We start from the raw sequence: 26,620 nt of genomic DNA on the forward strand, positions 1-26,620 counted from the left end.
GGTCCCGAAAAAGACCAGGGATCTGCGCCCCATTTTGGACCTCCGGGGGTCAACAAGTACCTTGTCCGGGAGAAGTTCTGTATGCTCTCCCTTTCGGTTCTGTACCCGCTACTGGACAAGGGGGACTGGATGTGCTCCCTCGACCAGAAGGAGGCTTATACCCATGTTCCGATACATCCCGCCTTACGCAAATATCTGCATTTCCAAGTGGGGGAGTTGCACCTTCAATACCGGATCCTCCCCTTCGGATTGGCTTCGTCCCCTCGAGTCTTCACGAAGTGTTTAGTGGTTCTCGCAGCCGCCCTGCGATCCCAGGGCCTTCAGGTTTTTCCCTACCTGGACGATTGGCTGATCAAGGCCCCGTCCAGGGAGGAGGTTATCTCAGCGACCCAACAGACTATCATCTTCCTTCAGCGTCTGGGGTTCGAGGTGAATTTTCCCAAATCTCAACTGTGCCCCTCTCAATCTCTACAGTTCATCGGGGCCGTGCTGGACACGATTCGCCTCCGTTCGTTCCTCCCTCCTCCGCGGTTGGAGACCCTTGTCCGCCTAAGTCAAAGGGTTTCATTGCTGCCCTCGGTCTCGGCGCAGCGCCTGATGATTCTACTGGGTCACATGGCGTCGACAGTCCATGTCACACCGTTTGCCCGCTTACATCTGCGGATCCCTCAGTGGACGTTGGCCTCACAGTGGCGTCAGGATCTCCACTCTCGTGACGGTGACTCCCTCTTTCAGACGCTCGCTCCGTTGGTGGACCAACTCTTCCAATCTTTCCAGGGGTTTGCTCTTTCTCGCCCCTCCGCATCACAGGGTCCTAACCACGGACTCTTCGGAGTACGCTTGGGGGGGTTCATCTCGATGGTCTACGGACTCAAGGAATGTGGTCGGCGGAGGACCGTCTTTGTCACATCAATCTATTGGAGCTTTGCGCCATCTTCCTGGCTGCTCGGGCGTTCTGCCACCTGCTGCACGATCAGGTAGTCCTAGTCCGGACGGACAACCAGGTAGCGATGTACTATGTGAACAAGCAAGGGGGGACGGGCTCTTGGTCTCTGTGTCAGGAAGCCCTTCGCCTCTGGGAGTGGGCAGTTTCCCAAAACATCTTCCTTCGGGCGGTTTACATTCAAGGAGAGCGAAACTGCCTGGCGGACAAACTCAGCCATCTTCTCCAGCCGCACGAGTGGTCGCTCAATTCTCGAGTCCTGCGCAAGGTCTTCGACCGGTGGGGGACTCCTCACTTGGATCTGTTTGCCTCCCCAGAGAATCACAAACTGCCTCTCTATTGCTCTCGGATGTACTCCCCGGATCGTCTCGAGGCCGATGCCTTTCTTCTCGACTGGGGAGGGAAGTTCCTCTGTGCATTTCCTCCTTTCCCTCTGATCCTGAGGACGCTGGTACATCTCAAGTCGGCACGGGCCACTCTGATTCTCATTGCACCTCGTTGGCCTCGTCAACCCTGGTACTCTCTGCTTCTTCAGCTCAGTGTCAGGGAGCCTCTTCTTCTACCTGTTTTTCCCTCTCTGCTGTCTCAGAGTCGGGGTTCGCTTTTGCATCCCAATCTTCGGTCCTTACATCTGACTGCATGGTTCCTTTCCCCTTGACTTCTGTTTCCATATCTCAGTCTGTCAGGGAGGTTTTGGAAGCTTCTCGCAAGGTCTCGACTCGGCTTTGCTATTTTCAGAAATGGACCAGATTTTCATCTTGGTGTTCCTCTCATCATCTGGACCCTGTCTCGGTCCCAGTGGCTTCGGTCCTGGAGTATTTGCTTCACTTGTCTCGGTCAGGTCTGAAGACAACTTCCATTAGGGTGCATCTTAGTGCGATTGCTGCTTTCCATCGCCATCTTGAAGGGAAGTCCCTCTCCCTTCATCCTTTGGTTGCTCGTTTCATGAGGGGTCTTTTGAACGTCCATCCTCCTCTCAAGCCTCCTCCTGTGGTTTGGGATCTTAATGTGGTTCTGGCTCAACTTATGAAACCTCCGTTTGAGCCTATGGATAAATCTCATCTCAAGTTTCTCACTTGGAAGGTGATCATTCTGCTTGCGCTCACTTCTGCTCGGCGCATTAGTGAACTACAGGCCTTGGTGTCAGATCCACCTTTTAAGGTGTTTCATCATGATAAGGTGGTTCTTCGCACTCACCCTAAATTTTTGCCTAAAGTTGTGTCTGATTTCCACCTCAATCAGTCCATCGTTCTTCCGGTGTTTTTTCCGAAACCCCACTCTCATCCCGGCGAGGTGGCGCTTCACACGCTTGAGAGCGTTGGCTTTTTATCTTCAACGCACTCAGTCTCATCGGACGGTACCTCAATTGTTTTTGTCCTTCGACCCTAATCGGTTGGGACGTCCTGTTTCCAAGCGCACCTTGTCCAACTGGTTGGCTGCTTGTATTTCTTTTTGCTACGCTCAGGCTGGTCTCACGCTCCATGATCGAGTCACGGGGCATAAGGTCCGGGCTATGGCAGCTTCTGTTGCTTTCCTCCGGTCTGCACCTGTTGAGGACATCTGCAAAACTGCCACTTGGTCTTCGGTTCATACTTTCACCTCCCACTACTGTCTGGATTCTTTGTCCAGGAGCGAAGGCCGGTTTGGCCAGTCGGTTTTGCGTAACCTGTTTTCTTAAATTGCCATCCTCCCACCTGCCCTTTTTTTGGTTGGCTTGGAGGTCACCCACATGTGAGAATATGCTGCCTGCTTGTCCTGGGATAAAGCACAGTTACTTACCGTAACAGGTGTTATCCAGGGACAGCAGGCAGATATTCTCACAACCCACCCTCCTCCCCGGGGATGGCTTCTTTGCTGGGTGGGGATGCGCCCTCTAGTGGTGCAGCACAGCAAGCTTGAAACTTCAATCAAGTTTGCTTGAAAAGCTGTCCGCGTCGGGGCTCCGTGGATGACGACACCCACATGTGAGAATATCTGCCTGCTGTTCCTGGATAACACCTGTTACGGTAAGTAACTATGCTTTCTGTCTCAGGGGCCAATTCAGACAGAGGAGCCCTTCTGCTTTGGCTTTACAGCTTGGCTATTGAAAGATCAAAACTCAGAAGGCAGGGCTATTCAGAGGAAATTATAGCCACTTAATGTGAAGAAGCATTCCATTGCAGCTACAAAGAAACGTGACAGCAGATAAAGGCCAGTTGGCTTATCCAGTCTGCCCATCCACAGCATCCACTATCTGCTCCTCTTCCTAAGAGATCCCACGTGCCTATCCCATGCTTTCTTGAATTCAATCTTTGTCTCCACCACCTTCACTGGGAAACTATTCCACGCATCTACCATCATTTCTGTAAAAAAGTATTTCCTTAGATTACTCCTGAGCCTGTCACCTCTTAACCTGATTCTATGCCCTCTCACTCTGGAGTTTCCTTTCAGTTGAAAGAGACTTGCCTCGTGTATTTATTCCACATAGGTATTTAAATGTCTTTATCATATCTCGCCTTTCCTTCAAAGTAAGTCTGTCCCTGTACTCATGATGTAGACCACCAACCATTTTAATTGCCTTCCTCTGGACTGACTTCATCCTGTTTATGTCTTTTTGAAAGTGCAGTCTCCAGAATTGTACAAAATATTCTAAATGAAGTCTTTCTCCCTATGTAGTAAGCATCCTTATAGCTTTCGCTATCAGCTCTAAGGAAATGTCATCTGATAATTTTCTTTCCTTTAGACCAGTGTATTACAAACTGTGCCATAATGAAATTCAGGGTGTGCCGCAAGATGCCGGCAAGCTGGAGAGGTGCTGGCACTGGCTGACTTCCTATAGGACCTGCCTCTCACAACAAGGGGCACTTCCTGTAGGCAGTAATCCAGCACTGCCACCTCTCCTCGCTGGTGCCTCTCCTGCTCTCCACACCTCTCCTCTCAGGGTTAGCAAGCTCAGAGCCACAGCTGGAGGGCCCCCACGCATGCATGGATGTCAACATGATGATGTTACACATGTACATGATGTCATCACATCGATGTCCGTGCATGTCTGGATGCCCTCCAGCTGCAGCCCCAAGTTTAGTGTGCCATGGTTTCAAAAGGTTTATGATGCAATGCTTTAGACGCAGCAGATGAATCCAGAGTCCCAACCTATCTGTACTTTTGAGATTCATAATGTCAGTTGCGAGGACTTCAGATTTTTTTTTTTGTCAATATTAGTAAGTTGGTTTAGTTTCATGATATTGTTGCAAATTCTAAGTTCTGGTGTGTGGGAAAGGAGTTTTGTTGGATATTGCCATGTGCTTTGTAATGAGCAATACTGTTTAACAAGGAGACTTTGCATTCAATAAGGCAGAGTTAAACTTAGTTGTCTTTATCACCACCTGCTGGTAGATTGACAGAACCTACTCCTCTCTGGATTCATCTGCTGCATCTAAAGGAAAGAAGATTATCAGGTGAGACAGAATTTTTCATTATTTTATGGACTTTTGAACCAATAAACACAATATTATAATCTATCTGGATGTTCTGTAAATGTATCTGCTGCCTAGAATATGACAGCATGAGCTTTTCATTCTCTAATCTGCTAGAAGTGCCATGTTTAAAATCCCCTTCCAATAGATTAGACCTTCCAATATTAGACCTTGAAGTGGTGAAAATCAGAGCAGTGCTTTTAATAATATGTGAGTGATGTATGAATTTGACTAAAAATGGTTGAAAGATGTATACAAATGAGATTGTAGTACAGCAGAGTCTTGATTATATGACATAAACTGGATCAACAGGTGGCCAAATAACCAAAAATGTGGGATAATTTGGACTCTAGGGTATATTAAAATACTACATGTAATTTATTTCCTTCCTTCCTTCTCCCACTAAACTGAGTGCGTTCTCCTTTCCTTCCCCCAAACAGCAGCAGCTCCTTTCCCAAGACCCTTAGCTCCTTTCCCAGACCCTTACCCATTCACCCATCCTTAGGACCCCCTTGGGCTTGCTGTTCAAGTCCTCGTGGTCTAGTAGTATAGTCAGGCCAGGCACGTCCCTGGTCACTCCTGCCCATGCTGGCTGTGTTTTGAAAATGGCTGCCATGAGCTCTATTAGCAGTCTTGTGGGACTGCTGCTAGAAGTCATGGTAACCATTTTGAGATTAGAGCTGGAATGACCAGGAGTGGTCCCATTCATTTTGGCTCCAATCTCAAAATGGCTGCCTTGATCTTTAGTAGTAGTCTCGAGAGAGTGCTTGTAGCAGCCATTTAGAAAATGGAGCTTGTCATGGGCAGGAGCAACCAGGGATTGCTCCCACTCCAACTACATCAACTGACTACCAGGGCTTGTATGATAGCCCGGGGGGGGGGCATTTGGATGGGTGGGTGGGTGGCGGTCCAGGAGGAAGGCCACCAATGAGAGGGAGAGGTGTGGTGGTGGGTATAGTTTCTAATCCTATTTGGGAGGTCGTGAAGGTTGGATTATCTGACTGTCAATTAAAACATGCCCCTCCCATCTCTGCCCCTTCCCCCCCCCCAAGTTCAACATTTCTCCCTCTTTTCCACCCCTTCCCCCTCTGTGGGCGCCATCTCCCTTCTTTGTTCCATCCCCTATAAGAAATATATTACCTATACATTCAGTATGCAGTATGTAACAGTGTCTGTTCTTTCTTTCTCTGTCCTCTAAAAATGTCTGCCCTCGCTCCACCCTCCCACCCAGTGTCTGCCCCTCTCTTTTTGCTGCAGAAGAGAGAGTAAACATTGGATGGAATTACCTTCCAATGTCTATCCCAGACATGAGCAATTCCAGTCCTCGAGGGCTGGAATCCAGTCGGGTTTTCAGGATGTCCCCAATGAATATGCATTGAAAGCAGTGCATGCAAATAGATTTCATGCATATTCATTGGGACATCCTGAAAACCCAATAGGATTCCGGCCCTCGAGGACCGGAGTTGCCCATGTCTAGTCTAGCCTCTCCTATGCACTCTCTTCTATCTACCTCTTCCACTGCACTCTCTTCCTCTTCCATCTATCTCTTCCACTGCACTCTCTCTCCCTTCCATCTTCCACTGTAGTAAATCCTCCCCTTCCCCCCAATAAAAGAGAGGGCTCACCTTTTGGCAGGAGTGGAGTAGGCAAACAAAATGCAGTGGGGCTTTCCTGGGGTGAGTCCTCCATACTGGGTGGCCCAGGATGGAGAAAAGCTGCAGGAACTGAAATTGTAGCCATAGTGTGGTGAGTCTGAGCTGCATCACACGGCCTGCCTGATGCACAGTCTTGAGCATCTGCACATGCTCAAGACCAGCCAACTGACTTCTGTCTCCATCGAACTTTCTGTTTTGGAGAGACCTGAAGCCAGGTGGCTGGCTGGCCTGTTGCAGCTCCATGGAATAAAGTGAGACCAAATGCTTCCTGGGGAAGGAGGAAGCCTATAGCTGACTTTGCCAGAGCCTGAAACAGGCAGTTACATAAAAGCTTGATGTAACTTCCAGTTTCTGGGTCCAGAAGAGCCAGTTTTCTGCCTGCCCCTTTAATCACGATTAAATATTTTAGTGGATTTTAAAAATTAAACACGTTACTCATGTTGTTAACGCATTAAATTTGAAACTCTACTTATGACCAAAGTTCAGATAATCAGGACATTATTGCCTATGACTTTAATATATATAATTTTTTTAGTACAAGTAGAACACACTAATCTGATTATTTTCTTTATTCAGCATTAATTCTGGAAGAGATTGCAATTGATTGTCATAATAAGGAAACAGAGCAAAGATTGCTACAAGAAGCTCATGATCTGCACCTCTCCTCCCTCCAACTAGCTAAAAAAGCCTTTGGGGAATTTAATGTGCAGACAGCAAAACACTATGGGAACCTTGGCAGACTTTATCAGTCCATGAGGAAATTTAAGGTGAGACAAAACTGAATTCAGAAATATTTCTTGCTAGATGTGGTAACAGGGTCAAGGGCAAGCCATGGTGCCTTCACAGAAATAGCCAGACAAGATATAAACTCAGGTATACTGAAGTTTGCTGCTTTTATAGGCATGCTATTTTAGCAAGAAAGTATCTTGCAAATTGGTGGAAAGTCTTACTAGGGCTGGCTTCTTGGCAGGTCCCTAACACTGTATGCTTTAAATCATGCACAAATTCAGTTCTGACTCCAGCCTAGATACATAAAATCAGGATTCTCAGAGTGAGTCAATGACAAGAACTTCTTACTTTGGTAGTCTTCTATTATTTTACACAAAGACCTTTGAGATATAGACTGAAGAGCTGCCCCTTTCTTTCTAGGACCCCTCTGATTTGTCTCTGGGTTAGGTTTAATTTGCCTTGGTTAAACCATGCCCTCTCTAATGTGCACTGGAGAACCTGGTCTCCTAATATAGCTCTGTGAGGGTGTTTTTTTTTTAAAGGGGGGGACCAGCAGTTTCCTATGCATTCCATCACATATGACTTAACAAATATTAAATAGATTCAGTAGCATTGCCAGGAATGAATGGGTCCCAGGCAGAAAAAGTAAGATGGGCTCTTTATAACTCCATCTCTCCCAAGGTAGTGGGGACTAGGGATGGGGAGGAGGAACCCCTTGAGAACTCTAATAAACCTTGCAAAAAGCAAATATATTCCAAACCTGTATAGAAAACCTGTCTTGGTAATAGAAATTGAAATGTAAGATAACAGAGAGACATATTTCCCAAAGTGTGTGGCACAGTGGGTAGAGCTACAGTCTTGGCACCTTGTGGTTATAGGTTCAAACCCACGCTGCTCCTTGTAACCCTGGGCAAGTCACTTAATTCCCCATTGCCCCAGGTACATTAGATAGAGTGTAAGCCCACTGGGACAGATAGGGAAAAATGCTTGAATACCTGAATGTAAACTACTTAAGCTATAAGTGGTATAAAAATACTAAAATAAATCAGGAAAAAAATAGTTTTCTACTTTTGTTGTCTGAAAATTGCTATGATTTCGGTGTCTCTCTTCTGCTTTTCTGTTTTTTTTAGCTCTTTCTATTCAGGGTCTCCTTTCCTTTTTTAATATTTCCTCTCTCTCTATATTCACCATCTCTCTATTCTGTTATATAAACACAGGAGTCTGTATGTTAGGTGATCAATCTGTTTTCTAACTTCCCCTGTTGTCACATGTTTAATCTTTAACCTTGATTTTTGTAAATGTACGATGTTCACTATTTTTATCATTGTACACCACTCAGAAGTCTGATTGAGCGGTATAAGAAATTTTTAATAAACTTGAAACATCAGTCACATCTTTCAGCTCCTCCTTCACCAGTATAGTATAATGCACTCTTCAGTTTTAACTTCTGCAAGCAAACTGAGAAGTTGTGTTCTGATCTGCTCTGTTCAATTTTTATTATTTTGGGGTATTTTTCTTTCGTTTCAGGAGGCGTGGTGCCAGAGGACCCCATTTTTGGGGCTACTCTGCCTGGGAGAGAACACAGATTCTGCAAGGTTGGGCTGCAGCTCATAAGGCAACCCACAGGTGGACTTGTTGAGCCAACCTGCTTTGTGCTTCTTTGAGGCTTGGGGTCTGTTCCCCTGGGATCCAGCTTTCCTGCTGATTTATCAGAGGCTTGAGTGCAGGCTGTGGGGCCACTGTGTAAATCCCTTTGGGTATCAGGGAACCAGTTGCATTTTAAATCTCCCCCTCATCACGCTGTGAGGATCTGCTGGGGTGGAGTTCTCAATTGGCATTATTTATGCGGTATATAAACTTTTTAAATAAATCTAAATACATTACATCTAACGCTGTCCCTCTATCCAATTCTCTGGTCACCCAATCAAAGAAATTGATCAGATTTATCTGACAAGACCCATCTTTACTGAATTCATGTTGCCTCAGTCTTGTAATCCACTGGATTCTAGAAACTTCACTATTCTCTGTTTTAATGTGGTTTCCATTAATTTACTTATCACAGAGGTCAGACTTATTTATTTATTTATTCAATTTTCTGTACTGTTATCCCAGGAGATCTCAGAACGGTTTAAATGAGTTTATTCAGATACTCAAGCATTTTCCCTTTCTGTCCTGGCGGGCTCACAATCTATCTAATGTACCTGGGGGCAATGGGGGATTAAGTGACTTGCCCAGGGTCACAAGGAGCAGTGTGGTTTGAACTCGCAACCCCAGGGTGCTGAGGCTATAGCTTTGACCACTACGCCACACTCTCCCCTTACTGGCCTGTAGTTCCCTACTTCTTCCTTACTTCCAACTTTTGTGGAGATTGATCACATCTGCCCTTCACCAATCCTCCAGTATCACTCCCGACTTTAGAGAAGCATTGAAAATGTCAGCCAGTAGAGCCCGCCAGAACTTCTCTAAGTTCCCTCAGTACCCTTGGATTTTCTCCATCTGTCCCCATTGCTTTATCCACCTTTTAGTTTAGATTCAAACAATTTTTATTGATGCAAACAATATAAAAAATAACAGTAGAGCATCACATTATGCATAATACAACAATAATGCATCAAATAATATAAAATAAGAAGCATAAATACCCCCCACCTCCCCACCCATAACCCCAATGAGCTCCTCACAAACACAATCCTCTGAAAATTGATCAGGATTTACCACACATCCAATACTATTTGCTTTTGTTTCCTGTGGTCCTGCTCCTGGCACTTCAGCTGTGAACACAGAACAGAAATATTTGTTAAGCAATTCAGTCTTATCTTTATCAGCTTCTACATATTTCTCCCCTTCACCTTTGAGTCTCGTAATGCTACTTTTGCACTTCTTTCTATCACAATAGTGTCAAATCGTGGTGGAGCTTGTAATGACATGCCCTGACCACAAATGAAAAGGCTGTTGCTGCCTTCAGCCCAGCAGCTGCTGCTGCCTTCAGTTCGGCAGCTGCTGAATCAAAAACATGCTTGAGGATAAAATCCACTGTGCGGTCCTGAACATCTTTCCACACCACTACCCCCCATCATTGGGGAGAGACATGCACTTAGTAAATCTGTGCCACCAAGGAATCAACTTTCAGAGATGCAAAATGTTGGCTCTAAAGGTATCCGTCATCAGATAGAGCCAAGCCATGGCTCTGCACACATTGTAAGGGAACCTCAGGCATCTTGACTATGGATGATCAGGAAAATAGGACGCCTTGCGCCAGAAGACATATGAGGAGAGACTGGAAGCCCTGAATATTTATACCCTAGAGGAAAGGAGGGATAGGAGAGATATGATTCAGACGTTCAAATACTTGAAGGGTATTAATGTAGAACAAAATCTTTTCCGGAGAAAGGAAAATGGTAAAACTAGAGGACATAATTTGAGGTTGAGGGGTGATAGATTCAAGAGCAATGTTAGGAAGTTCTACTTTATGGAGAGGATGATGGATGCCTGGAATGCGTTCCCGAGAGAGGTGGTGGAGAGGAAAACGGTGACTGAGTTCAAAAAAGCGTGGGATGAACACAGAAGATCTAGAATCAGAAAATAATATTAAATATTAAATTAAGGCCAGTATTAGGCAGACTTGCATGGTCTGTGTCTGTATATGGCCGTTTTAGGGAGGATGGGCTGGAGAGGGCTTCAATGGCTGGGAGGGTGTAGATGGGCTGGAGTAGGTTTTGGCGGAGATTTCAGCAGTTGGAACCCAAGCACAGTACTGGGTAGAGCTTTGGATTCTTGCCCAGAAATAGCTAAGAAGAAAAAAAAATTAAATTGAATCAGGTTGGGCAGACTGGATGGACCATTCGGGTCTTTATCTGCTGTCATCTACTATGTTACTATGGAGCAGCATAGAAGATATCGGGGAGTATCAACGCTCTAAAAAAAAAAAAATTGCTCTGTTTCGCATCGATGTTTCTCAATTCGACGGCGACGCTCATCCTCGGAGCGTTCTTCTGCTTTCATAAGGTATCGACGCCATCAGCAATCTTTTTCATAGGAGCATCGATCACCAGTAAAACACCGATGTTCTTCACATCGAGGCTCTTTATTGAAGGTCTTCATCAGGGCTTCAAAAACTTTTAATCAAAAATACCACTTAAATTTTAAGTCTCCCTTAGCCATGGCACAGCATTCCAGCTCTAGTTTCTTAATTTTTTAACAGTCTTTGAACTTTATTTTCTTATGGACTCCGCTGCTCAGACTCGCATAAGAAGGGAATTTGGTGTTATTTTACAGATGGCGTCGCTGCTTATCTTGGAGCGTCAGTCTGGGTCCAAAAGGCCATTCTTGTTCCCGTTGACAGTGATCTTCCTCTTCAGACTTTGATCATCTTCGAAGTATCAACACCCTTTTTTACATCGATATTCTGCATCAACATCAATGGTTTTTTCTTCGGGATACCATGTGACTTCATCTACATCTCAGAAACCAGCTCAGTCTTTTGGATCTGCTTCTAGAGATTGCTTTTTTCGGTACCGGGCCTACCTAAGGTATAGCATTTTGGGGCTACAAGGTACCAAAGCCAGTTTTCGATCAAGGCATCAATCCATGTTGCAGCCACCTTTCCATACTACTTCAAGAATCCACCATGGGTGTAGAAGCCTGTAAGGTGGGTTTTTCCTGTTGTCTGGACACTTGAGGATGAAAAACATGGGCCTTTTCTACACATCATAAGGACTAGTGGGGGGATCTAACATGGATGTAGAACCCATTAAGTTAGATTCCCTACCATGTTTAAAAAAAAATAAGAAGAGGAGTGTCTGCTTTTGTGCTTCTATACTCTCAGGTGGATTGCTTTCTTTCTGGACATTTTCTTTCTCCATATTAACCAATGAAGCTGAGGAACATGCTATGAAAGGTTTACTGCTTTATTCTCTAAGCAGGATCAACTAGGTTTTTTTAACTGAAGCATGCCTCCCACTGTACCATCAATGTTCATATAGTACTTTTCAGGATGCTCATACAATGATCTTGAAGTATCTCCCTACACGTGTTTTTCCTATTGTTTAATGGCCGTAACACTCTTTACTCCGTCTCCTTTTTAATTCTAAAGGAACCCGGAGGTTTGAAAGTGACTGTAGGGGAAGAGGAGGCCACTACTTCCTTTTTTTAGGATGTTTTTTATTTTATTCCATTACTCCAGTTTATATCAAACAGAGTCTCTGGACGGAGGGTTTCACGCACACGGTCTAAAGTCAGAGAGTTGTACATTCGAACATCAGTGCGCACTGCCCAATTTCCAATAGTTAAGATTATACAGTGGTACCTTGGTTTACGAGTGCACCGGTTTGCGAGTGTTTTGCAAGACGAGCAAAACATTCGCAAAATCGGCGCCTCGGAAACTGAGCATGCCTCAATTTACAAGTGCCCCCCCCCCTGCAATCCGGCACCCTCCCCCCCCCCCCCCCCCGCAATCCAGCATACCTCCCCCTGCTGTGATCTGGCACCTCCCCCCAACCGCGATCTGAAGTCCCCCAGACCCACCCGAACCTGCTTCTTACTTTCAACCCGGCACCGGCATGTCCTGTGCGTTGGTGCTGGTGCCCCAAGATCGGCCTCCTCTTCTTGCTGGGCCTTGAGCATCTGCGCATGCTCAAGGCCTGCAAGTTCACGCTCTCTCCGAGATTCTCAGAGAGAATCTGTAATTCTCAGAGAGAATCTGTAATTTCTCAGAGAGAAACTGTAATTCTGAACCTGTTCCTGCTCTGCATTCTACACAGGTCATATACTTGCTCTATACAGGTCATGGACTTGCTCGAACGCAATGAGCATATGCAAGTTTTTATAGCATCGCATAGTACCATGGGGTATCGTTACTGAAACAAGCTGTACCTTTGACACAGGTCCTTGGGTTTTATATTGATTTTCATTTAGTGCGTTACTGTTCTGCCTATGCTTCTCTGCAGTATGCTTGGATCTCGTCTAACATCATTTACATGTTGTGACCTCCAGACCAGTGGTTCCCAAACTGTCCTGGAGGACCACCAGGCCAGTCGGGTTTTCTGGATTGCCCTAATGAATATGCATGGAGCAGGTTTGCATGCCTGGCACCTCCATTATATGCAGATCTCACTCATGCATATTCATTAGGGCTATCCTGAAAACCCAATTGGCCTAGTAGTCCTCCAGGACAGGGTTGGGAACCACTGCTCTAGACTACTCCTAGGTCATTTCCTTTTTATCTTTCTACTCTAACCAATGGTATATTTGTTTCTGCTAATGTAGTACAATCACGTCTCTTTGTAAGACTCATTCCTGGTTTTCAATTTTCTCTATTCCTCATGAGAAGATTCAGAACCCCTCCATAGTGGCACCGAAAGCCTATAATCTTGATCTACCATCGGAATAATTCTAAATGACCTGGAGATCATTTTTTAGAAAATTTGTTTATTTTTAGTTGATGACCTTGTGTGATCTCTTGCTACAACCATTGCCTAATGGTCTAGCAGAGTTATTTTACTACTTGCTTTTACCTAGAGAAGAAGAGTTCAGGGCTGATGCAGAGAGGCAGAGTGGTTGGTCTGTTGACTTTTTTCTGCCATTATGCTTCTATATTTCTGTAGGAAATATTGTGGTGTACATGTCATCCTACTCATAGTTCCTTCAATGGGTTTGGGTGCGGGAAGTGGTCTTGCATGTTTCTCTGGTTTCTATTTCTAAAATTCACACACAAGATTTTATTCTGAGTCTACGTTGGTTTCTTGCTGGACCTCTGGTATTACGCTTCTGTCCCAGCAATTTTTATTGTCCTCATTTTGGGTTTCTCCAATGCGTACTTCTCTACAATACTGAAGTTATCTACTTCTAGTTTCCCATTTCCTCTCATGTTTTCTACTTGTGTCGATTTTTCTTGAAGTACCTCTATTGCTTCCCAAGAAGATTCTATTCAGCACCTTAACTCTGCAGGCACATTGCTTCTTTCATTTAGTGAGGTCACTCTCAACTCTGTGGTATCTCCTTTCTTTCATTGATGCCACTACCTCAAGAGTAATTTAATTTTGGGGATACCACATGACTAAGCTCTGGTTACCCATGATCCCTCTTTTAGCAAAGTAAGAGGGTACAGGAGTTCAATGACACAGGTCTGTTACTTTGTTTTTCCTGTTAACTTTCTTAGGTACATGTGTTTTCATGTGGCACTTATCTACTACTATGGGCCACATCTACCATGGCTCATTTCTCCATTCCTTATTTTAGTAGCACTCTAACCTTACTAAGCTCCTCTTTTTCAGTACATAAGGATCCTTTAAAAAAACACCAAAATATATAACCAATTTTTTTGTTTTTACAAGGATATTAAATCCATTCACACTTTCCTTACTAAATCTCTGAAAGTATTTCATGTTGACTGGCATATTGCATGTGTAATATGCTTCCCCCTCCTGTTCTCCACTCATTTTCTCACTGTAAGTCTTATTACAATCCTTTCTCAGCCTTCATGAGATATTAATAAATAAATAAATAAATATATACAGTGGTACCTTGGATTACGAGCATAATCCGTTCCAGGAGCATGCTTGTAATCCAAAATGCTCGTTTATTAAAGCGAGCTTCTCCATAGGAAATAATGGAAACTCGCTTTGACACGTTCCCCCCCCCCCCCACGAGAACCGACATTGCTCCCCCCAAAGGCCTCCCCTATTTTATGCCTAAATAGAACACTGACAAGTCCATACACAGACCAATCTCCCCTGTGATCTGGCGCCCCCTCCCCCCCCCCCCCGGCGATCCGGCACCCCCCCTGACTCGATTGGGCACCCTCTCCCCGCTGTGATCAGGCACCCCCCCCCCCCCGCCACGATCGGGCACCTCCCCCCCGCTGCTTCTTACAATCATCTGGACACCGGCATGTCATGTGCTTGGTGCCGATGCCCGAAGATCGGCCTCCTCTGCTGGGCCTTGAGCATCTGCGCATGCTCAAGGCCTTCAAGTTCACATACGGTATGCGAGTTCACATACAGTACAGTAGTACCTTGGTTTGCGAGCATAATTTGTTCCAGAATCATGCTCATAAACCAAAATGCTTGTATATCAAAGAGAGTTTCCCCATAGGAAGTAAGGGAAACTTGCTTGATTGGTTCCCTCCCCCCCCTCCGAGGCCACCGGCGCTGCTCACTTCCACCCCACCCCACATCCCCAAAAGACCTCCCCATCCCTGAGGCCACTGGTGCTTCCACCCCTGAGCGCCGGCATTGCCTCCCCCTATCCGCAAACCGGCATCGCCGCCTGCAAATGCTCCCCCCCAAAAAAAAAATTGCCATCGCCCGCCCAAACCCTTACCCCGATCTGGCACCGGCACACAGCACCAACCCCAGGATGTGCCGGTGCCTGAAGGTCCTGCCGCTGGGCTGGGCTTGAGCATCTGCGCATGCTCAAGGCCTTCTGGCTCCCACTCTGTCCGAGATTCTCGTTTGCCTATATATGTATGTATGTGTGTACATCATAGCATCGGCTTTTCTCTCCTTATAGGATATTTCCTCCTAAGGCTATTCATTTCACGAGAATCATGCTTTTGTTGCTTACAAAATTCCTTTCCCTGTTCATTAGTATCTAGTCTGGAACATGACTGGGTTTAACTGCTCATTTGGTCTGCTGCTCTATATGGGTGCATTAGCCTTTAGTCTTGTCTTATTTAGTTCTTGAATCTTTTTGGCTGTCTCCATCACCTATATTTAGATTCGTCTGCCTCTAGGAGATCATTTATTATTTTTTCAACCTCCATGCTTATAGGTTATCTCAGGTTTTCCTTTAGTAGAACATGGAGTTCCTATATTCATTTTTTTTTTTTTCTATTATATTTCTTCCCTTGCCTACTCACTCTTTTTTTTTTTTTTATTCATTATCATTGTCATCAGCAATGCGGCAGAGGAACGCCCGGGCATGAGAAAGCCGCAATGGGGCCTTTGCTGCCGACGATGTGGTTTGTTATAAGATACTGTATTTCAGTCTCACGGTTGGGTTTGGATGGGTGGGAGAGATGGAAGGGTCGCGGGGGGAGCACTGCTGCATCCGGCGACTAGGGCTTATTTTCAGGGGTAGGGCTTATATTAAGACCTACCCCAAAAATCATGCTAGGTTTTATTTTCAGAGAAATACGGTAGTTACTGATAGCCTTATTAAAATTTGAAAAAAAAATGTACATTTAATGTTCAGTCAATTTTGATTTTAATGCAATGTAATTGGAATTTGCAACCTGTGGGAATGTGCATCTCTTCTCATATTTTACACAGTACAGAGGAAATGCATTTCTGTTTTCTATTTTTCCAGTGTTCTACCACAAGGTTTGCCTTCCTGAGGTTCAGGTTTTGTCTTCATATTTGTATTTTTAATTTTTACTTATTCTGTATTTGTTGAGAATCGTTTTGGTAGCAGTGCAGTTTATGCTGTTTTCCCCATAGGACATGATGGTATATTGGTATTCTAGATCTAGTGTGATAACTATTGAAGTGCTTCCTCTCCATAGACAGGGATGCTGTATGAGCTCTTTCAGTTCTGTAATAGCATGATGAGCTTGATTTATAGGTTCTAAGTGTGTTTTTGCAAGATATTGTGGCTGTTAGCGTAAGAGTTTACTGCTTGTCAGTGCACTGGATTTTTGTCGCATCATCCCATTTTGAGGTGAGCTCTCCACACCTTCAAGTTCAACAAAATATAAGACTATTTCTTTTTTGGTGGTGGCCGGGGAAGAGAGGATATTGGGCACTCCCAATTAATTTTGAGAAGTTGGCTTCTATGGTGGGTGGGAAGACACACTGGGGAGTGTCTCCATGCTGAGGATCTGTTGATGACATCACCCATCAGTGAGAATATTCATCCTGCTGTTCTCTGAGAATACCTGCCACAGGTGAGTAACTTCACATTTATTGGTGTATTCTTTGGCACAATCCAATTTTTACTCTTCTACATAGCCATTCAGGTAATCTACCAGCAGATTAGCTCATGGTGCTTTTTAAAATCAGTTTTTTTGCTAGATTATACATACTGAATCTCATTTTGTAAAACTAAACAATTGAACAGGGAATGGGGAAACATTTTTTTCAGGAAGCAGAAGAAATGCATATCAAGGCAATCCAAATTAAAGAACAGCTTCTTGGCCAAGAGGATTATGAGGTTGCTTTGTCTGTTGGACATCTAGCTTCACTGTACAACTATGACATGAATCAGTATGAAAATGCTGAAAAGCTTTACCTGAGATCAATAGCAATCGGTAAGTAACCGCTAAAACTGTCTTCTGCAATATTAACTATATTGGTGGCTGGTATAAGAGATAATGGAACCATAGTGTTTTAGTAAATTGATGAGAGCTGTGTGGTAGTTGATAGTAAAGCCTGTATTAGCTTAATAGAGCAGTGGGCTGAGAACAAGTGAAGCCTAGTTTAAAGCCTAGTGCAGCTTCTTGTGATCATGGATAAAGACCCTCCATAGCCTCTGTTGTAAACTTAAATTGTAAGACCTACAATGGCACAAAGGGGAGAGCCTGTCTGAAGAATAAGTGCCAGTGTCAAGGTCTAGGCCTCTTCTTTCCCTGATCATCATCTCAGGCTTGGTTCTATACCCACCCGCTTCCCTTCCAAGGCACGAACACAGCCAATTTCCTCTCCTTAAAGCTCCTCCCTGGTGAGAGACAAAACATAATGAACCCCCATCCAAAAAATTCCACTCCTTATGATATGAAGAAGAAGTTTCAACAGTTGCAGTATACATATACTGGTTCACTATAACATAGTGATTAAGACATTGCACTTTATGCTTTTCAAATTCCCTTCCCCTTTATCTCCTGATCAAACACATATTAAGCATACCAAACATGCTTGCACGTACACACGCTAGCAAGCACACACATACTGGTCAGTGTTTATGCACTGACCACCACTAGCTAAATTAGGCCTGGATATTCAATGCCAGGCACCAGCATTGAATATCTTGGTCTGATTGGACTTCTGCTAGTCGCTGGTAATTGTGTGGATCCTGACCAATATTCAGCCAGGCATCCACATAAGATGCTTAAGTCCACCCCCATCGATTCTGATATCACCTACCTCTCTCCCCTCCACCCCCACCCTCCTAAGACTATTGTTCTGTCCAACATGGAGCACACCCCCTGTAGGTCCCACCAGGTTTACCTTTTAAAATTCCTGGTGATCACAACCTCTAAGACTCTTCAGACTGCCACCCCAAAGTTATCTGGGTACCAATTAATATATAGTGCTGGTGCCCAGATATCTAACCAAGCAAACTTTTTTTATGTAGATGTCTGCCTAGTTAGGTATCTGTCCACGAAACAGTAGGTAACTATGAAGGAGGAAAAGACCCCAGAGATCCATGAGTCTATTTTGTGTCTAAATAGAGCACTGACACAGCTCGTACATGGACCAATCTCAATCATAACTCCTATAATAGAGATTGGTCTGTGTACGGACTTGTCAGTGTTCTATTTAGGTATAAAATAGACTCATAGATTTCTGGGGTCTTTTCCTCCTTCACATAATTGTCTGTTTAGTGGATGTATAAGTACTTTATGTTGCTTCAGGATAGCCATGTTTTGTAGAAATTAAAGGGCAAATTCTATAAGAGGCGCTGAAATAGGCACCGTTCAGTGCGATTCAAGCACAATTGGGTGTTTAGTGAATCGCGCTGAGTGACACCTATTTTGGAGGCACCCAATAAATAGGCCAGCTCTAGGCACAACTAAAACTCGCATGGGCGCTTAAGCACGCTTAAGAGCAGTGATTCTGTAACAAGGTGCCTAACACGTAGCCACGTCCACGCCTAACATGCATAGCGCCTATTTTGTTGAAGGCCGCCTAAATCTTTTTTAGAGGCGCCTTGTTACAAAATCGCTCTTTCTTGATAGGCGCCTAAGTTTCAATTATTTCTGATTAAAAAGCTTAATTGGGCTTGTTCAATTTAGATAGGCGCCTATCTAGTTGGGCGCCTCCAAAATAGGTGCCTATCATTAGGCACCGGTTAAAGAATTCGGGCCTTAGTGCCCAGTTAGGTAGACAGGCACTGGCATTGAATATCACCATTGTCCAGATTAACTGCCGGCTCCAACCAAACCCTGTCTCTGGAGTGCACCGACACTACCAAGATGGTGTGGAGGTGGTCAGCCGTTTTTTGAATATTTAATAATAATAACTTTATTTTTGTATACCGCAATACCACACACATATGCAAATAAATTTAAATTCAGAAAGGTTGGAAAAAATTCCACAAGCCAGGCTACGCATGCTTTCCCCACTTGTTAGTGTCATAGACACCAGTGATTCTCAGGTTCCCCCCCTTCCAATACACACACACACTTTTTTTGCAGATAAGGATCCTGTTTGTAAATTGTTACTGTTTTTGCATCATCCCAACTGGTAGTCGGTTGGTTGGTTGTTTATTTGCATTTAATATACATACCACCCTATCTTGGAGAAGTTCAGGACACTGCAGCAGTTTTTTCTATCTGTCTCTGAAGGCTCACAATCTAACTGATACCTGGAGCAATGGAGGGTTAAGTGACTTTCCCAGGTCACAAGAAGCAGTGCTGGGATCGAACACACAATTGTAGGGCCACTCTAAATTCTGTTTGATGCATCTTCTGCCCTCTGTGAGATAAGATAGATATTCTTTTCCAGGTTGAAAGCAACAGAGCTGCTTGAGGGATCTTACACTGTATCTGACTCCACTTGGTACAACCTGTCTTTGTTTCACAAACACCACCATCTTCTATTCCCTTACTCACACCTCTGTCTCTCTTGAAACAAAGCTATGCTTTCCATTTGACTTAATATATTAGCTGTGTCAAATTGAAACTATTACAATACAATCTATCTTTCCTTTGCTTTTTAGGAAAGAAACTGTTTGGAGAAGGTTATAGTGGACTAGAGTATGATTACAGAGGCCTCATTAAACTGTACAATTCTATTGGCAATTATGAGAAAGTCTATGAGTACCATAATATATTGGCCAATTGGAACCGGTTGCGAGATCGACAGTTTTCAGTTACAGATGCTCTGGAGGATGTGAACAGCAGCCCTCAATCCACTGAAGAAGTGGTTCAGTCTTTTCTGATGTCTCAGAACATTGAAGGACAGAGCTGCTAAGGAACTTCAGTCAGTTATCCAATTACATTTTCCCAGATTACCGGGAAAAAATTCATACTGTGAAATTTAAAAGAAACCATGAAGTTTGTTCCGGGGTGGAATTTTGCATTGAAACACTGGTCCTGTTTGTTGGAAAACTCTGAGCTGCTCAAATGCTTCTTTCCATCTCATCAAGTGCACACATGGATGAATGTCATCTGCTCACACCTACCTATGCTCCTCTTTTCAATTAACATACAAGATACCAGAAAACCCTTTACAATTTTTTTTTTTTTTTTTTTTTGCAACGCTTATAAGAAGACCGTCAATAAAACCACTTAAGAGTTTAAATAGTTGCATTTCTTATTGTAACTTGGAATTCAGTATCTCTTTTTGATTCAAACCAATAATTTTTTTACACATAGATGTGTAATATAGCATGCTTACATGCAACATAGTTCTAATGGACAAAATGCAGTTTTTTTCCAAACCAGAATTCAATATGTTTTTGTTTCCCTGGTTGTAACAGACACATTACAGGCTATTTTAAGTATTAATAGAGCTCTTATGATGAAGAAAGCAAACAGGAGCTACAAAGATTGCATTTTGCCAAGCTCTGTAAGCTCCAATTAACCTAGTTAAAGTAATGTGAATTGTTTTAAAAATGGTCCAGTATTTCTTTCTATAATAGGCAGCCTGAAGCTACTCAATGCGTCTTCCACCAGCCAAATATTTCAAAGCAGTTAGAACTCTGTATAGTAACTTTTTCTATTGCATTTCAGCAGGTAAGAACCTTGTTGCATTGTGGTGGTTTCTTGTTGCCTTAATCGGTTGGCTAGCAGCATATGTCCTTTCAGTTTAAACAAACTTTTCACAGTTTGGTTTCAGCCTCAAGAAAAGTATAACTCATAACTGGTGATAAAGGCAGAAATGATATGAATGCCTTTTACTTTTCCTTATTCCATGTAGTAAGAATGGAGAGGAACATGCCACATAGCTTCAGGAAATTCATTACAATTATGTTTTTCTCTTTGGAAAATTAGTTCATTATAAAAGGGATCCGCTATACTTAAAAAAAAAACCAACCCCAACTCAAATGGATCTCTTAATTTATTGTTAACACTTAATACCTTTTGATTTTAGTGATTATGAACCTTTTAAAAAAACCAGCAGATTATCTTCAGCAATAAATATCCTTAAATCCTATTATCCTAGACTCCAGAGTAAACTTGAAATGCATAATTAGTGTAGATCTTTTCCTTTGCACCAACCTGCCTCCTGCTTCTTAAGTGGCTTCATCTCCCTGGGTGCACATATCCATAGCCCTTTCTCTTAGACAAAGTCTTTTTGTATGTAGCTGTTCAGCTTGATAGCTTGATTGTGTCTGTTAGAACTGGTGTGCCCTGTATTTATAAAATATGTTTGGGAAGCATGTTGTTATATGCAACACATGGGCATATTCTGTTGAAAGGATGTGCCAGCTTAGCCCCCCCCCCCTTTTATCAAGCGTTTTAGCGTGAACTGGTGCGATAAATTCTCACAACGCTCATAGAAATTGAATGAGCGTCAGAGTATTTCCCATGGCAGCAGTGCTACCATGGCTTGATAAAAGGGGGCCTTAATTTTTACTACCTTCTTGAGTGTTTATCATGGAGTACATGGTTCTGTAAGGAAAGCAACTTTTAGTGGCCAGTGTTCAGTTGTAAATAACACAAGCACTATCTAACCAGCAACGTTGCTTTCTAACAGTACAGTGAAAGTGCTATAAAGTAGAATGTTTTGCATTACAAAACCAGGTAAACCAGAAATAGATAACATAAAAAAATTTGTTTGGACCAGTGGCTTTAATTTAATAACTTCTGCCTCTACACACAGTTTTTCCATGTAGCATTTCATTTATGTGTGGTGATCCATTTATAATGCAAAGCTTCAATTCATATAATGAATGTAACATGAAGTATGAATGTGCTTCAATAGTAAGTTTGGTATATCTTTCCATTAGTATGAATTTCTGATCTACATAATAAAAAAAAATGTTGATGCCATAGACAACATTAGAAATACATCAACTATCTGCAGCTTTTTCTCTTTAAATGGGTTCACTCTCTCAAAAATTTAACTTCCATATTCTGGTAGCTGATTTGTCAGTCTAGTTCTTATGCTTCTAAGCCTCTGAAAATGCTAAACAATTTTACATATTTCAGGAGCTTGATTAAAGTCCTTCTTTGCCCTCTCTGAAAGAAACTATAACAGGTTGTTTTAGGTAATGCTTTGTTTTTCCATGGATAAACAGGATAGATGAATCATCGGGTATGGGTAACATTGTCCATTAGAGTCTGCGCAGGAAATACATACTTATCAGAACTTTTGAGAAACATCAGGCATGTGCACCTTTTCCCTGCCTGCCACTGTTGGATGGAACCCCTCAGTCCTTCATTTTCTTTAGAGCTGAACAGATCTCTTTTGCTTGCCCCTGTCAGAGTAATTGCAGCAGTTTTTCCTCCACTTACTTTTTTGTGACATAAGTTCTGATGATATTTTGTGGTCTGTTTTCTAGGTGGATTCATTAGGTAGAGTTTGCCAGCTATTTTCTTTCTTTTTTGTCATCAGCTTGGTATAGGCCATTAGCAGGCCTTGGGCTTCCATATGGGTTCATTTTTTTCATCATCCTTTGATTTTGCTGTAGCTATTTTTCTAAATGGTGTGTCTAAGAAGATCCCAACTGACTTCAAGAGGTGTTTCCGGTAGAGCAGGACCATATCTGTTACAGATACTCAAAGTTGGTGCCTGCAGCACTTGGACCCTGACAATGATCCCTCTCATTGTATTCTATGTTCCTAGATGTTAAAAAAGGGTTTTGTGTTGGTGAAAAGTAAGGAAAAATAAGCTTTTGGTGAAGATAATACCAGTCCAAAGTGATTGGCTTTGGAAGCATCAGGCTTTGTGGGTCCTGGAGCTGCATTGGACACTGGGGATGCATTCACATCAAGAGTGTCTCATCATCCTTGATGCTGAGCATCGATAGAGGCCATAAGTCATCCTCTAATTTCCAGCCGAAGAAGAAAGATTCATCAATGTAAAGGGAATATGATGCCAGTTGTTTGGTAGAGGCTGGGACACCTTAAAATTGGCCCTCAGTGAAGCACAGCACCAAGAGCACAGAGGTCACCAGTGTCCTCCATGTGCCCTCATCTTGAGGACTGCTCATCCTCTATGCCATCTGAAAGGGTGCAACAGCCTTCACAGACCCAAGGCCTTGATTTCTGTACACCCCAGGTAATGAGAGGAGATGGGCACTCCTGTTATGGTGCCTACACCTTTGTTAATGCACCCTCTGAGGAGCAGCTCATGCAAACATTTGTGGAGAGGATGGAACATTTCTTTGTGTGATGCAATGCTGTAGCTTCAACATGGGCAGTGTCAAGCTAAAAGTGATTCAGTTAATCCTCAAGACTTATTTATTTTAAACATTTTTATCCCACACTATCCTACCATTCAAAGTGGGTTGCGATAAAATATGCATAATAAAATTATAAAACAAATAACTAAACACAAATAAGTCAAGTGGCATAGTTCTGAGAGCAACAACTGTAAGCGTTAAGGGCTGATGCAAATAAATACACCTTTAGCTATTTTAAATTGTGTAACAGAAGTGATTTCCAGTGCAATAGGTGGGACATTCTAGATAACTGGGTTATGTTCCCCATACCCACATGTCTCACCTATCTTATGGAAAAGAGCTTACCAGGGTAAGTATATAATCTCTATTTGGTGAATATCTATATGGAATGTATTCCAAAGTGTAGCCCCTTCTACATAGAATATCAAGGAGCAATACTGATCGAGTCTAATGTGATTGGAATGTCAATCAACAATTTATCAGCAGACTGGAGACAGTGAGCTAACCGATAGATCTTTATTAAAACTGCAGTAGCATTATTATTCAGTGCTTTATGTATTAGTGTAAGAACTTGTGCTATCTGCAAGAGACACTTCAACAACAATGTACTTAGTCTATTTTAGCTGCACCAATGTCTTCCTCCAATGTATTGATTCCTTGCAGAGAATTGTGGTATATAAGACATTTTATTGTATTGAGTGAAGAAAATCATTGAGGCATTGGGAATTCTTGGTGTCTTAATGTCTCAACCAAGGCTTAACCTGGAAGTCAGTAGTTTGAGATGGTAGATATTTAATTTATGAGTCTGACTTGGAGCACTTCTGTGATTCTGAAGAAAAGGTAAAGGAGTCCCCAGGCCTTTTATCAAATTCCTATCCACCTTGTGAGAGACAAAAATCTCATTTATTGATTTGTGAGGGAGAAAGCTCTGGACATCCCATTTAAGTTAGAGATGGAGCAAAGGCATACCTATACACTGAATTTTGGGTGGGCCTGAGCCCAGAGTGTGTGGGCACAATAACCCTCCCCCTTCCCTCGCCTTGCCCAATATCTCCTCCCTCTCCCAGGCAATCAGGATCACTTCACTTCCCCCAGTACTTTTAAATCCTTTAGTTCTTTGTGAGTAGCAACTTGTTCCCCTTGCTCACACTGGCTCCAAGCCTTCTCTCTGATACAATTTCTTGGTCCTGTGAACAGAAAGTTGTGGCAGAGAGAAGGCTTGGGCTGGTGCAAGCAGGTGGATTGTGTTTCTGCATGCTACTGACAAAGAACTAGGATTTAAAGGCAGTGGAGAGGGGATGGGGGAGTGGAGTTAAGTTATTTCCCCCCAAATCTCCTGGAGGGATAAACGCTGGGAGTCTTCAGCTGGTTGGGCTTCAGATCCCCACCAGCCACATCACTGGTGGGTGGTCCTAGACCACATGTGGCTAAGCTACTGAGATGGAGGAGGAGCCCAAGGCAGAACAATTGGATAGTTTCCAGTTCCATGACCTACCCAAGGAGGTTATGCCAATGCCTGTTAAAAGAATCCAGAAGGAGGTCATCTCTTCTGTATAAACTCCAAAATTCAAGAAGCAGCAGCTTCCTTTCTGTTTCATGGTCTTTGACTGTGTGCTCAAAGAGCCAGGAGTTCAGGACTCACCCCTAGATGCTCCTTGAGAGGGAAGTTTGGGTATTAGTCTTTTGGGAAAGGAACTTTTTCAGAATGCTTTGTTTATGCCCTTCATAGCATTCTATCAACTTTTCAAGGGCAAGCACTTATAGAACATTGTGCGCATTGTAGCAGAGTTTGCCAAGCTAGAAAGAAATCTGAAGAACTCCATGGGCTACTAGCTAAAGGGAAGGAATGCAGAAAATAAATGGGTTATACAACCTATGATATTTTTTTATATGACATCGAGAGCTTCTACTATGAATATTGGCCTCCATAGACTCACCTGCCTGAAAGTCTTAGACTTGAGATTTGATGTGTAACAAAAGCTTGCTTATGTGCTGTGGAGGAAATTTCTTTGGAGGCTGCTACACCTAGCAAGCAACATAGCGGCATAGTGACGTCCTTAAGACACTTTCTAGGCCTACTTCAAATTCAACCTCCTTTTACAGGAGGTATCAGGCAATAGAGATTCTACTATTCTCATAGTCATAGTCTAGACCGGGACCTTACCCATGTCAGATATTAGAAGTACCAGAAAACTCAAAGCATTCCATAGCCAGAGGATGGAGGCTTGAATGTATCCCATGGGGCTTAGCCAAAATCATAGAATCTGGTCCAGATGACCACCTGATAGGAAGGAGGCTGAAATGTTTTTTAAGCAGCTGGCTCATTATAAACTCAGACCAGTGGGTTCTCAAAATAATTTTGATAGTCTACTATAGACTGTGAACCCACCAGGACAGATAGGGAAAATGCTTGAGTTACCTGATTGTAAACCACTTAATATACCTTATCCAAGTGGTATATCAAATCCCAATCCCTTTCCCTTTAGTTATTGGAACAAACTCCAATAAATGACATCACCCCCTCCCCCCCCCCAAAAAAAACCCATTAAAATCTAAATCTCAGCATCAACAAAACATTAAAGGATCTCTTTCTTTTTCTCCTGCAAGCCAGAAATTCATCAGATAAACTTCTTGGTACTAAAGAATACTCTAAGGCTGGGCTATTCAATTCTAGTCCTCAAGGTCTATAGGCAGGCCAGGTTTTCAGGATATCCACAATGAATATGCATGAGAGAGATGTCCTGAAAACCTGGTCTATCTGTGGACCTTGACTGGAATTAAGTAGCCCTGCTGTCGGGGCTTTCAGAAATTTGGCTGTCCAACAAGTTTATCCTGGTCTAAACAGACAACCAAGTAGCCATGCACTGTGTGAATAAGCAGGAAGGAACAAGATCATACCTCCTGTGTTAGGAGACTGTCAGGATGAAGAAATTACCATTTAATCTGGAATGTTTCTCAGAGCCGCATATCTAGCAGAAAAGGACAACAATCTGGCAGACAAACAAAGTCAAGCACTTCTCTCTTATGAAAGTCCTGAATGACAAAGTTGCCCACAAGATCTTTCAATTATTCAATTGACCGTTTTGCCATTCACCAAAAAATACCTCAATTCTATTCCAGGATAGAGACATACAACAAATTATGTTGGATGTCTTTCTTCTGTCTTGGGACAAGGGTCTTCTGTATTCATATCATCCAGTTCCCTTCAAAGCGAAAACCCTTCTGAAGCTCAAGCAAAACCAAGGATCTTTCCATCAGAAGTTCAATAAGGCTGGAATGTTTTCCAACATTGATCACATAGCAGCAGAGGATGTTGTTGCATCCTGAGTCCT

The 26,620-nt window shown here is 43.2% G+C and overlaps 1 protein-coding gene across 3 annotated transcripts in view; it reads left to right on the forward strand.

The window, feature by feature from the left end:
• APPBP2 (amyloid beta precursor protein binding protein 2) overlaps positions 1 to 25,829 on the forward strand; it is a 143,509-nt gene extending 117,680 nt beyond the window's left edge. For all 3 annotated transcript variants that reach the window (XM_033921878.1, XM_033921881.1, XM_033921882.1), the window contains 3 exons: positions 6,627 to 6,817; positions 16,860 to 17,025; positions 19,656 to 25,829. In XM_033921878.1, coding sequence (XP_033777769.1) covers positions 6,627 to 6,817; positions 16,860 to 17,025; positions 19,656 to 19,909 — 611 coding nt within the window. In that variant the 3' untranslated portion in view covers positions 19,910 to 25,829. The remainder of the gene's footprint in view (positions 1 to 6,626; positions 6,818 to 16,859; positions 17,026 to 19,655) is intronic.
• The last annotated feature ends 791 nt before the right edge of the window (positions 25,830 to 26,620 follow it).

Source organism: Geotrypetes seraphini, chromosome 15 (assembly GCF_902459505.1).
Source record: "Geotrypetes seraphini chromosome 15, aGeoSer1.1, whole genome shotgun sequence".
NCBI lineage: Eukaryota > Metazoa > Chordata > Amphibia > Gymnophiona > Dermophiidae > Geotrypetes > Geotrypetes seraphini.